The following is a 14,350-nucleotide window of genomic DNA, read 5'->3' on the forward strand; positions in this document are numbered from 1 at the left end:
GTGCAGAGCACTGCAGAGTGGGCACATCAGCGGAGCTCATGGCCTCACGCTTCAGGAAGGTGAGCCCTTGGGCTGCTGTCAGATTGATGCAGTCTGGTTTATGTGAGTACAGTCTGGGTCCCGACAGGCGGTGGATGATGTAATGCAGGCTATGGTCAGGACAGACAGAGGCTAAGCAGAGTTCAGAGAGAGATAAGACAAGCCGAGGTCATGGCAGGCAGCAAGCGAAGCAATGTTAAAGGGCCAGGCAGGGTCAGCAACAAGAAACTGGTACAAAAAGTGAAGAAGGAGCAGGGCCTGCAGGAACCAGGACAGGCGAACAATCAGGAGCAGGTAGACACGCAGGAGCAGGAGACAGGATCAAGAGCAACAACAACACTGTGGCAAGGGAATTCCCAAAGGACCCTGTTGTTGAGACATAGGTCTTTTACACTGAACTTCTTTATATGCATGGGAGGTGCTTTTGTCATCAATGGGTGCCACAGAGAATCTCAGCTGCGGGGCCTATAAAGTTTCAGGAGCAGCTGGCTTATCATAAGTCAGGTCTACAGAATGGAGCATGATGCTGGGAGCCATATTGGAATGAAGGGAAGAAGCATCACTGCCAGAGTACATCTAATCTTGGATGTTTGTAAATTTTGGTGTTTATTTTCTAGCTAATTAGGGGTTTTTTGAGAGTACGAAATATCATTGTGTGTATGGTGTTTTCATGGTGCAGGCACGATTGCTGGCGACCTTTTCTGGTTAAATTTAAATACAGAACTTATGCAGTTGATGAGTCATCAGCACAGAAAGGCACAAAAACAGTGGAAGAGCCAAGGCAGGTCGAGGAGTGCTAAGGGAAATAGTGTTTTTCCAGTACTTATCCAATAAACATCTATTTTTTGCATCAGGGATGTTTTGTCAGTGGTTATCAGTGAAAAAAACTAAAATCAGAAGCCCTAAATATAATATATACACAGGGCTGGCGAAGCTCTAGACGAGCTAGGCCTGGGTCTAGGGCGCCGACCATTAGGGGGCATGAGTGGCGACGGCAAAGAAGAGTGGGGATTCGAATCTCCATTCGTCTTTGCCGCCATCTCTCACAAGAGGTAGGAGTCGGGGCTGCGACCGGGGCGGGCGCAAGGCAGAAGGTGCCTAGGGCACTGCATCCCCTTGCACCGACCCTGTATATATACACACACCTGTATTTTTCATGCTGAGCAAACAGATGAGAAAGATTTAACAGCAAAAAAAAAGATTGGTTTGAATTCTATTGACAGAAGAAATATCTTGGCACAATGTGACCTTAAGCATCCTGAAGCAATTTTATGGTCACTCTTACTGGCATTATGTAGTCTAGATTATTGAATGGAAGCCCAATTTCCTTAGTAAAATTGGGACATTGTAAAGTTAAGATTTTTTTTTGTGCACAGTAATGGTGATTGCAAATAAAGACCAATTTAGCTACTCAGTTTGTCCATTTATTCCTATCTCCCCTCCTTCAGCTAAAGATATATGGTATCATCTCAGTAACAACAACATTAACTCCCCAAACTATCAGGCACATTGTAAAATATAAAATCTGAAAAAAATAGTCAGCATATGTGTAGGAAAGCTGCCATACCATAGCAGCACTAATTCCAAAGACTCAAACAGAAATAGCAGCAGGGCACTACCATTGCATGGCCTATTGAGAAAACACAACAATTGCCTGTATCTTAACCATTGTTAAATGTATAACGCTCCTAAATGATTGTTTTGACCTAATTACTCATACTTGTTTTATGTTCAATTTTATATATATTTTAACCCTTGTTAAATGTATAACGCTCTAGCGTAAGTTCCTGTTCTCTGTACACCGACGTGATATCTCTGATGAGCGGCGGTATATAAAAAACTATAAATAAATAAATAAACAAATAAGACTGATAGAAATGCCTACTTTGATCATATACACAGAACCACCCTTCAGCAAATCAGAATAAAAGACCACAAATTACAAATGTGAATATAGAAACTGGAATAGAAATGCAAAAAGCAACTCTGCATGCAGTACAAAACTGGAGAAATAGAAACAGAAATACATTTCCTCCTACTTAAGCAAAGTATAAAGATAAAAGAAATGCACATTCCCCAAACTAACATATTTATGGCTTGCACCCTCACTCCCCTTCCATGCCCCAGCCATCCCCTCAAACTAATGTTCCTACCCAGCATTCTAGACCCCCCACCACTGCATCTTCTTCCCTGTGCCCTGTCCCCCTCCCCCCCTGCTTGACTCTCTAGCCCAGTGGTCCCCAAACCTGTCCTGGAGGGCCACCAGCCAGTCGGGTTTTTGGGATATCCACAATGAATATGCATGAGAGAAAATTTGCATGTTATGGAGGCAGTGCATGCAAATTTTCTCTCATGCATATTCATTGAGGATATCCCAAAAACCCAACTGGCTGGTGGCCCTCCAGGACAGGTTTGGGGACCACTACTCTAGCCTCTTCCTGTCCCCCTACCTGCCCAGCCACTCTGACCACCTGTTTCCCATTACTTTCCTGCTCAACAGCCCTCTCTCTCTCTCACACATACTGACTCTCTCTCATAAACAAGTAGTTCTTACAAATACACGCACAAGCTCACACTGAGACACACGCAGGCTCCCTCTCACAGACAATGCAGGCTTACACACACACAAACTCTCACTCTCATATGCTCTATATATACACACACACACACGGCTTCTTCAGCCACTGCCAGATTCTTTTGGTCACCACAGGGATGGGATGACACGGTGGCCTTTTCTCCTCCTTCAGCCGCAGCACAGATGAGATCCCATGACAATTATTCTTTAGGCCTCTTCCGGTGTCAGGCAGCACTAATTGGGAGGGCCATGGCTCACCTAGGCCAATCCCATGGCTATGCCACTGTAGCACGTTGCACAAAATATGAGCCACCAGTCCAGGGAGACAGGGAAGTTGTCAGCCACTGTGACCCACTCAAGCTTTCTGCAGTGAGTGAACTGCAACCGGCCCACAACACACCAGTTGAGAACCATTGCTTTATAACTTTGATTACCTTTAAATTATGTGAAATGATTATGCGTAGTCTCGTTCCTGTATGGCAGTTGTTCTGTTCTTGTACTAGTAAGTGGTAAGAGGCTAATGAAGGTTTGAACCTCAGATGCCGGATTTTTCATTTTTTTGCATTGAGATGCAGCTTCCAAATTTCAGTTTTTTTCAAATTCCCTTTCATTTTTTCCATTTCTCCCACGGGTCTACCCTGTTACAGATGTTTGTATCTACAAACAAACTTATTTTTCCTTCAAATTCTCTGCAATATTGCTAATAAAGTTATTGAAAATCCTGAAATTGTGAATTTGGATATGAATTTTGAATTTTTGCTATATCTTTTTTGGTCAAGTACAGAAAATCTTTAGGGTAGGAAGACTAGAGGTCAAGTAGTGTTTGTGATGTTGCTGTAAAAAGGGAAAGTTGGGTAAATTGGAGAGGTGTAGACAGCCTTTATCAGGAAAAGACAAAAGTAAGGCTGGGCCTAGTTAGTATTTGGATGGGAGTATCAGGTGCTTCTAGTCTTTATCAGCTGTCACTTCCTCTTTCTTGTTGCCATTACCTTTTTTTTTTAAATGTAAGTAGAAACTTTAATCAAATAGTGTGTGACCTCTTTTTTTTTCATACTCTTCTAATGAAGTCCTGTTCAGATCACTTAAACCCTATCTTGAACCTAATGACTTTTGTCTTATGCTCCAAACCCTTTTATTCACTGGCCTTGACTACTGCAACTGCTGCTAGATATTCCTTCTACTCGCATTAGAGCTGTACAGTTGCTTTACAATTCCATAGCCAGAGTTTTAAAGGGGTCATCAAAATATGACCGTATAACTCCTGTGCTTCACTGGCTGTCAGTTTATTATAGAATTCATTTTAAAGTATTAATACTAATAACCAAAATTATCTATAATTCTGAAATGGTATGGCTGGATTCTGCTTTACGTCCGTACACTGCCCAACACTGTCTGCCAGCGAATAGTGGCTTTCTTGACGTACTGTCAGCACATCAGGCTCACTTGGGGATGGTATGTGACAGGGCACTATCAGAGGCAGGCCCAAAACTAAGGAATCCTATGCCTGTATCACTTCGAACTTGACTCTTTAAAGCTGCCTTTAACGAATGATCACTCATTGGTGCAGCACAGCTATGTAAACCAAATTTATCAGTTCTATTTTAAGCTTGTAAATAGGGGGAATCTGCTGAACTCTGTAATGAGGGGAGGGGGTTTTCACCTTTTTGAGCTGGTCAGATGATGTAACAACAGATTCGGGTAGATTTTCATACATACACGCGGGCGTACATGTGCGTGCGCTACCCGGCAGGCACACATGTATGCCCGATTTTATAACATGCGCACGCATGTTATAAAATCAGGAGCCGGTGCGCACCAGGGGTGCACCTTGCGCGCACCGACGCCCGCAGCCTTCACCCGTTCCGGAGCAGCCTGGGAGGTAACTTCCCACTAAACTAACCTTCCCACCTCTTCCCCTAATCCTCTCGCCCCCTAGCCCTATCCTAACCCCCCCCCAATTCTTTTAACTTATCTTTTGCGCCTGCTCTGGGCAGGTGCAATTGCGCACGCCGGCATCCTGCCCCCGCCCTGCCCCTGGACCGCTCCTTTTGTAAAGCCCCGGGACTTAGACACGTCCCGGGACTTTACGCGTGTCACCGGGCCTTTATAAAATAGGCCCGGTGTGCGTAAAACCCCCCCCCCCCCCCACACGCGTAAAGCTTTTAAAATCAGCCCCAATGTGTTTTAGACTTTATACCTGTGATGATTTTATGTGTAGTGTCATTTTGATTATGTATGTTCCAGTGTACGTCACCACAATCTGTGGAGCGTGCGGCTCAGAAATTCTTTTATTTGAGTAAATACGTGAAAAATGTAACCTGGCATTATAGATTAATATTTAAGAAGTACATGAGTGCTTTTAACATGATCGTGCAAGTTCATTATCTTTCAGAGCACATGAATATGTTGTAGTCATACACACCTGAAATAGCTTTGCATATTGTATTGGTTTGTTTTTATTTACTTTGTAAAACTGTTTTTATCCAGCATCATTTTAATATATTGCAGTTTTAATATTGGTAAACAAAGTTTGAAAATATAACTATGAATTTTAAATAACAAGTCTTTGTATATACACTTTTCAAATTAGGAGTGACATATTTCTGCCCTTAACTGAAAAAGCCTCTTTTATACCCACCAGTTTAGCTTTCTTTTCACCAGCTTCTGGAATTTTCCTGATTCAGTGGCTTGCAAAAGTATTCGACCCCCCCCCCCCCCCCCCCCCAAAACCGTCGGCAGGATTTGTGGATTTACAAATGACACTTTCAGAGATTGTTCCAGACAGTATGTTTATTGCAAACCAGTAGCTCTTAAAGTAAATTTTCAAAGTCACAATTCATTATTCCTCTGCATTTTTTTGTAAAATAAAATTAAAAACTGAAAAATGCTGCTTGCGTAAGTTTTCAATCCCTTCAGACTAGTATTTGGAAGGAACCATCTTTTGCCGCAGTTACAGCTTTAACTCTGTTGAAGTAAGTTTTTCTACCAGCTTTGCACACTGGGAGTGATTTTTGCCCATTCTTCCTGGCAGATTTGCTCCAGGTTGTTCAGGTTGGTTGGATGACACTTATCGACTGAAATTTTATTATTTTATTTGTATACCGTCAATCTGGTAAACAGTCTTGGCGGTTCACAATGGTTTAAAAATATAGGTATATAATAACCAATAATCAAGCTACAGATTCTCGATTGAATTGTGATCTGGACTTTTTGGCCATTGTAGAACATTCACCTTTTTGTTGTTCAACCACTCCTCTGTTGCTTTGGCATTGTGCTTAGATCATTGTCCTGCTAAAAGGTGAACTTTCTCCCAAGTTTTAGTTTTTTAGCAGACTGAAGCAGGTTGTCTTGCAGTATATCCCTGTATGTGGCACTATCCAGCCATCCTTCAATTTTAACAAGATGCCCAGTCCCTGCTGAGGAAAAGCATTCCCACAACATGGTGCTGCCAACCCCATACTTTACTGTTGGGATGGTGTTGGCTGAAGAATGGGCAGTGTTAGGTTTGCGCCACTTCTAGCATTTTTAATTTTGGCCAAAAAGCTCCATTTTTCTCTCATCTAACCACAAAACCTTATCCTATATTTTAGCTGGGTCACTCTGTTGCTTTCTGGCAAACTCCAGACCTGCTTTGATGTGCGTTTTCTTCAATAATGGCTTCTTTCCAGGCACGCTCCCATGCAGGCCAGTTGTATGCCGAGCTCTTCATATGGTTGACTAGTGCACCTCCATTCCAGTTTCAGCAACTGAACTCTGTAGTTCTTTCAAAGTTGGCCTCTCCTTGGCTTTCCTCACAAGCTTCCTCCTTGCTTGGACTCTGCATTTTGAGGGAAGGCCTTATCTAGGCAGAGTCTGGGTGATATGATGCAGCTTCCATTTCTTCACAATCGATCCAACAGTGCTCACTGGGATATCCAAGCACTTGGATATTATTTTTTAGCCTTTTTCCTATTTTGTGCTTATTTATAACTTTATCTGCATTTAAAAAAAAGTTTGGATAAGTTCCTGGAGGAAAAATCCATTAACCATTATTAAGGAAGAGTTGCAGAAATCCACTTATTCTTGGGATAAGTAGCTTGGAATTTATCTACCCCTGGGATCCTGCCAGGTACTTGTAACCTGGCTTGGCCACTGTTGGAAACAGGCTACTGGGCTTGATGGACCCTTGATCTGACCCAGTATGACAAGCCTTATGTTCCTTAGAATACTGTTTGGTCTTCATTTTCACAGCTTTCTTCCAGATTCACAGTCTGACCAATGGTACTGGAATTAAAGGGCCTTTTATCCAGAAAAGGTGACGTTTTTTAACGATTCACAGGTAGAAACCAATTGGTAGGGCAATATCTTTGTTCTGTGTAAACCTGAAGCTTCCACAGCACAGGGGTTGAATAGGGGTTTATGCAAGCAGCATTTTTCAGTTTTATTTTATAAAAAATACAGAGAAATAATGAATTGTCACTGAAAATCTACTTTGAGCATACTGGTTTGCAATAAACATACTGTATGGAACAATATAAGTGTCATTAGTAATCCAAACAAATCTGCTGACATTTTGGGGGTTCAAATACTTTTGAAAGCCACTGTATATATTTTTTTTAACCATCACCACTCCCAATATCATCTATAAAGGTCAAACAGTGAAGTATTTTTATCCATTGCCAAGCAAACAAGGCACAGCACCCTTCAGAGCTTGACTGAGGGTTGCCATAAGACCATCGCTTGACTTTGCTGCACCACAGGCTATGTCAGCAACACTCCCAGGCTCAGTCAGCCCAAACAGACAACAAATGAACCAAGATCTCTTGATAGTTAGTGCAGGCCACCAACCGCTGGGTTCCATCTGGTCCCCCTTATAGAGAGCGTGAAAACACTTTTGTAATTTTCTCTAATTCTTAAAATCAATTGTGTTCACTGCAGGTAATGTAAATACCTTGTCTTCATTATATTTTTTTGTGTTTAAACAATATTTTAATAGGGTCACAGACGTATGGTATGCTGCTCAGCTTGGAGTGAAGATCACCCAGTTTGCAACCTGTTCACCTGTGGATTTGATCGTCAGGCTATAGGATGGAACATAAACATCCCTGCACTTTTACAAGAAAAATAAGATGCCTGAAGGCTCTGTGTTCATTTTGCCATGAACTTGTAGCTGCTTCTAAGTTTGTCAGTTTGAAGATCATTGTGAGATTTCTCTGACCAGAGTGCTTTGTAAAGGTCATCCTTGTTACCACATTATGTACAGTTGCATGAAATGTATAGCAAAAAAAAAGAAAAAGCGTGAATGTTTTTCTTAAATTTAGTCGTGTGTATAGACTTTTTTATTTTTACTTTCACTGGTCAGTAGAGAGAGGCAGTACATTTTCAGCTAGAATATGCCCCAGTGCTTCAAAGTTGTTCAGCTTTTCTCACAGAGTTAGTAGGGCATTATTATTTTTGAGATATAAATGTGAAATCCATGTTGTACTTGTGAAGGATATCATAGTCTGTCACATTTGATTTAATAATTACACACATCCGCCCTGTATAAAAAAATACTTTGTGGTCTGAACTTTCAGTTGAAGTATGAATTTTGCTTGCAACGTGTGGCTGAGCATTTTCTGTTTGCTGCTTTGACATTTTGTCATTAAGTACTGCAGCAGGATAATTTCAGCTCCAATTTAGATTAGAAAACTAACATGGACTTGAAAAACTAAACTATCAAGTTTATTTATTTATTTTTTTAACTTGATTGCAGGATGCCTGGTTTCCACATTCAGAGTATTTTTAATTCTTAAAAAAAATATCAGAAAAGAACAGGGAAATGTTTGCGGTGCCCTTTAAAATAAAGCACATGCTAATCTCCTGTGATCTTATGCAAGCAAAATTGAAAGCGAGCGCATAATGTGATTTTCAATCACTTAAATGTATTCAAGCCAATTTCATGTACTATAGCTCACAGCTCCAGTTAGAAATAATTTGTCATAGATCTGGTGATTTTTGCAGCGAATGGGAATTGACATTGATGAGAAATCCTTTCTAACTTTTGGTGCTCTATTCTAAAATTACATTTTTTTCCTTCCCTTTTCACCTGGCATTGCATAGCTTTGAACAGTTTCAGTCTCCCATCAAGGGTGATTTAAAATAATTATTAACCATCAGTGTTTTCCAGACAGAAAAGCTTAATTGGCGTATCGGTCAAATTGCTTACCGAGTCTTTGGCTTGAGACCAACACCTACAGCTTATCTGTAATGGGGGAAGAGAGGAAACCAAACTCAATGTGTGTATCAGAAAAAACAAAACTGAAGAAGATATTCATACAAATATAATCACTGAGATTATTTTCATTCCGATTACAAAAGCACTACCAAAGTTAAAAACAAAGATCTGACAGAAAGTGGGCGCTCTGGTTATAGTCAGAAGAAACCAAAACTCTCCCAGATCTAATCCCACGGCACTAATGTTAAGTAATTGACATGACTAGTTTCTCCTCTCTACTGCAGATACTGTTCTGCTTTGTTTTTTGTTTTGTTTTTTTGTCAAAATCCTTTTTTTATTAGAGAGCAACACAGGTACATTCAATACCCCAAACTTAGGAGAAAAGATTACAAATGGAATCGGATAGAATCATTATGAGGTTCTGCTTTGTTTTATAAGAGATATTTTAAGGCAGTTGTGTCTCTTTATTTTTAAGAATCTTCTTGGGGTGCCATCGATACTACTGATTTATCCTCAACTCTTGGTGTCACTGTTCAGTGTTAGAGCAGTAGATGAACGTAAAAGAGAGGTTACATTTTAAAAGGAAAATAAAACACACCACTACTCTCTTTCCCCCTCCCCACGGCATCCTTTTCTTATCCTTTTTGCTTTCAGAGAAAGGTGTACCTAAGATATAGAGGATTGTGTGAATATTTGGGTTAGTCCTACATTTGAAGTGGATCACTCAACATTATTAAATTATGGAAAGCTATAAAAAAGAAAGTTGATGGATAGAAAAGGAGAGACTTTTAAGGATTTTGCATAGTGACAACTTTCAGCGGAGAAGGTCATGTTATCTTAAAATAGTGGGGGTAATTTTCAAAAGGATTTATACTTAAACTGGATTTTACACACAGAAATGCACTTTTAGCGCGTTAAGTGGGCTTTTGAAACTTGCTACGATAAATACTGTTGTCAATTGATTTTTATGCACATAAGTGCACTTTAAGTGCATAAATGGGTTTTTAAAAATTGCTACAATATGTTACCTTTATTTGTGTAAATCCTTTTGAAAATTACCCCTTCCTATCTGAAAATTTGATGAATGATAGTTTTTCACCAGACCTTAAGAAGAGCCTCTTTTGTAGTAAAGATTAGAAGTGATCAACTACTAAACCAGCATCTAAATTATTTAAAGCATTCATACCTCTTTTGTTTATAAAAATAACTTGCTTGTTAATGGCCTTGTTCTTATTCTCAAGTCTCATTATTGTCCTAAAATAGTAACTAAAGACGTTTGTATTTTTGTGCATGAATGGTTGTAAGCTTATTTTATGAACACGCATCCAGATTGTAAAAATTGTACTACTCAAATGTTTATTTCATTGATACTTTGGACGTATCAATTAAATATTGGCTTGTGGTAAGCTCCACAGTAAATCAACAGGGAGAAGTAGACAGGACCTATAACCACATTGCAAAACATTTTGCATAAAGGAGAAAATGAAAATTAGAAAAAGGGTGCCTTTTTATTATTATATCTGTTCTAGTAATTGACTTATTTAAAAAAAAATGAATTGCTCATAGTCATGTCTGCATGAAACTGGAAACTGAGCCAGATTGTGGAGGCTGAGACTTGCTGTTGACACATTGTAAATCCCCTCCCCCCATCCAGTGGCAGGAAGAAAAGAAGAGCAACAGGAGCGGGTTAGGCCACTTTCCCCTCTGCTGTCTGGGACACCATGGTAGCTTTGATGTGAGAAAGCCGTCTGTCCTGTGTGCTTCAAAGCTTCAGTCAGATATCTGGTGGCAGAGGAGGAAAGCATGGCCTGCATGCTGCCAGATCAGAGGCGGTGCTAAATAGGCTGGCAGGGGTTTAAGTAGAGTGGCTGCTTGGTTCTTCCTTGAATAGGGGAGAGATTTGTGTGGGAGAGGGTGATGTGTGTGTGTGTGTGTGTGTGTGTGTGTGTGTGTGTGTGTGAGGGGGAGCTGGGCTGTAACCAAGGTAGGGACACCTCCCTCCTCTCTCTCTAGATTCTAGAATTACCTCATTTCTGCCCCCAAGATCCCAGAGTCTTTCTCCCCATACCCAATTCTCCCTCTTTCTCTTTCCCCTTTTCTGATCCTCCTCTCTCTTCTCCCCAACCCTGAGATATCTTCTTACCGTCCTCCCCTGCATCTCTAACTGAGATTCCCCACTCATAAAACTCCCAAAAATACAAACATTATTCAGACATAAAGCAAGGTTGGAAAACTACTTTAATTATGCAGAATCAAATTATATTTAATATGCAAAATAAACGTATGCAAACTTACTGCACAGATGCCACATAATTATCTAACATTTGCCGCAGAATTTATCCTTGAGCTGTGATCATAGTAAAGATTTTTTTTTAAACACATTTATGTAGGTTCAAAGCTACTGATTTCCACAGGCTCATAATGCACAGAGAAGATCTCAGTATTGCATCTGAGCTGCTTTGATTGCTCTTAAATATGCAGTACCAGGGCACTAGGACAGGATGGCTCATCAGCACTGTAGTGACCACTTGGGTGATGAATGGATAGAGGAACTTAATTCAAATAGCAACTCTATAGCTTTGTTCTCAGCTTGTCTTCACTGAAAGAGACGCACAAAATAACCCAATTCTACAGGCAAACCAATTCTTAGGAAGCAGACCAGTGCATTAATCAGCTAAGCTACTCATTGTTTAACTTAATTATGTCTGATGTAAGGACTACATATGTCTTGGTCTTTTGTAAATATTACTGTTAAATAAGTTGTGCTAGGAATCAAATGTTGCTAGTTTAGGCTATATATTCGTATCAGCATTTTAAGTTCCCCATATCTGTTCTCATACAGTTGAAGCAGAGAAGAGAGGAACTTTCTTATACTAAAATTGTTGAGTACAGCACTTTATAAACTAATAAGGAGAAAAAGTGACTGTTGATGAAAATATTTATTTGTGCATTATTTAATAGGAGATGCATCATTGGACAGATCAAAGGTGTTTTGTGTTTTCTTAATGCACAACTGTTCTCAGATTCTGTGGCTGTCTTGAATCAGAAGAATCTGGCGGACAACATCATATATTCACTCAAATCTGTGAAAAAATTATATTTCTTTTTGATAGACATAATGTGTTTGTGTTACATGGAGCCATTTTTATTTACTGATGTGTAAATTCAATTGTTTAGATTGTCAGTGTGTTCTTTTATAGTTTTCAGTTACATTAAAACACCATTCGAACCATAGTTTTGTGCCTTTTATGTCTCTCTTTCTCTGGCAGTCCCTCACAGTTGAAGATGCTTGATTTCCATGATTATCTTATCTGTGGCTCTGAAGATGGCCTTTTATGTGTGCTCAAATTAATTGCTAATATTTGCATTGAGAATAATCCAACAAAGTGCAAGCTTAAATTACAACTTCAAATACAAAAAAACACCACTCTCTGCAAGGCAAAGAAGCTGGAAGAAATCTGTAAAAAGAAAAATAAATTTCAATTTATATAAGTACCAATTTATTTCTCTTGCAGGAATACTGCTGCTTCTCAAGTGAAAAGTCTTAAACATATTATCAATCGATAAGCAGGCTGAACTAGCCATTATATGTGGGTGACCTCATCTGGCAGCATGTCTGAGAGTTGCCTCATGAGCCTCCACAGTCATTTTGTGTCCAAGCCAAAGCACGGATGTGTACTCTGTCTCTCCAAATTTTTCCTCATACTTTCTTTAAACTCATTTTTCTTTCTCATCTTTTGTTGCTTGGCTACCTCAGCAGCACCCACAAACAGCATTTTTCAGTGCTACCCAAAAAAAAAGTTCTGCATAAGAATTCAGGTAGGGGATAGATTCTTCTGGAACCCATCCCTTCTAGCCGTCTGTCATGTCCCGATGCTTGGGCCCTGACAATAATCAAGTGAACCAGGCATGTGGTCCTGTGTCCCTGCATTTGCAGCACTCCAGAGCAGCCAAGATAGATGGGCCTGCATCAGTCTAAGGCTACAGCAAGTCTTCCTCCTGGAGGATGCATAACCTTTTCGGGTCAAGTGGGACAGAATTCTTAAAAGAAATTCCTCAATTGGCGCATACCAAAGCCTCAGAGTCAAGTGAAATTGAGTGGCACATGTCAAAGTCAAAGTGGTGCCACTCAGAAGAGCTGCCTTGTGCACCATCAGTGCATAGAGGTTTGATGCATGGAGTCTCTGTGCATTCCACGCACAATGCTTGGATGCTGTAACACCGTCCAACAATGAATTCCACTCTGCACTTGATGCAACCTAGTTTCTGACCTGTGTCCCAGGCTCCACAGGCCCTGTCATTGAATTTAGGGAATCCTCTCTTCATAACTCCAAATATGCTGCCTATGATAAATTGGGACAGTCCATGCCTTGTTCCTTTTCCACTTCCAAGGACTCCTCTACTTGGTGACACAAGCAACTTTCTCTGGCCAAGTACTCTATGCCTTCTGAGTACCTAGAGCCTCAAGCTCTGCAGGAAACCTTGCCATCTCAGTGCTATACTGCGTGGGCCCAACTAGGACCATCTGGAGATTTTCTTCCCCTGCCCCCTCCGATAACAAGGGCTCTTCCTGCAGCACAGATGTTAGCCTGTCTGTTCCATATACGTTTCTCACCCAATAAGCCGCCAACTCTGGAACAGAAGCCTATTCTAGTGTCTGAGGAAGATGCTCCTCCTCTAACACCAATACAAAGATCTCAACAGTCTATTGAACAAGTGATGGAGAATAGTGCATGGTTTCTTTGCCTCAGAGAGCCTGGAGGATCTTTCCAATCTTTGCACTCCACGTTTGATACAGTGCTTTCCCAAGCTGCAGCTTCTGCATCAGTTTCAGTTACTGGATCCTCATATCTTGCGCTTTGCGGTTCCTCTTCATCAGTTGCAACAGAGTCCTTTCAGTCAGAACTTACAGGTCAGACCCCTTCTACCCAGAGACTCCTGGAGGTGCCACTTCTGTCCCCAGAGTCACCTTTATAATCTTGGCCTAGCATACCATCACCAAGGGGTTCAGATGAGGATTCGACAGGGATCCCTTCTGAGCCACTTCCAGAATCCCTGGATCATACTTCCCCTCCGGAAGACCTCTCGTATTCAAGATTTATTGGGAAGATGGGTGGCATGCTTCGTATTAGCATGCGCAAAGATTAAGATCCTTGCTGAGAGGTCATGGGACTGCTACAGATTTTAGACATACCCTTTGAACCAATACTGCACAAATGAAAATGTGGGAAACACTCATTTCTAACATAAAACAGTGGCCAGAAAAATGGACTTCAAGTACAGGATGCAGAAGTCTCTAGGTGGAGTGGTTCAGCTCCTGCACCAGTCGGTTGCCAGCTTCTAAATCTGTGCCACTGTCCATCTTAAATGGTTACTTGATTTCTGATATTTTTGGGAGTTTGGTTTGTTCGTGGTGCCAGTGTGATTTTCACTAATATTGTCTTTGTGTTGGCATATATATTTAAATGCTTAAGTCTGGATTTACTAAGGTTTTTCCCCCATTATGTGCCTATGTGGGAATAAACTTAGTAAATCAGGCC

At 40.7% G+C, this 14,350-nt stretch overlaps 1 protein-coding gene across 4 annotated transcripts in view; it reads left to right on the top strand.

The window, feature by feature from the left end:
• WDR37 (WD repeat domain 37) overlaps nt 1–12,044 on the top strand; it is a 298,132-nt gene extending 286,088 nt beyond the window's left edge. For all 4 annotated transcript variants that reach the window (XM_029588540.1, XM_029588542.1, XM_029588543.1 and 1 more), the window contains exon 15: nt 7,590–12,044. In XM_029588540.1, the coding sequence (XP_029444400.1) occupies nt 7,590–7,721 (132 nt within the window). In that variant the 3' untranslated portion in view covers nt 7,722–12,044. The remainder of the gene's footprint in view (nt 1–7,589) is intronic.
• Nucleotides 12,045–14,350: the final 2,306 nt, after the last annotated feature.

This window comes from Rhinatrema bivittatum, chromosome 2, assembly GCF_901001135.1.
Source record: "Rhinatrema bivittatum chromosome 2, aRhiBiv1.1, whole genome shotgun sequence".
In the NCBI taxonomy this organism is placed as follows: domain Eukaryota; kingdom Metazoa; phylum Chordata; class Amphibia; order Gymnophiona; family Rhinatrematidae; genus Rhinatrema; species Rhinatrema bivittatum.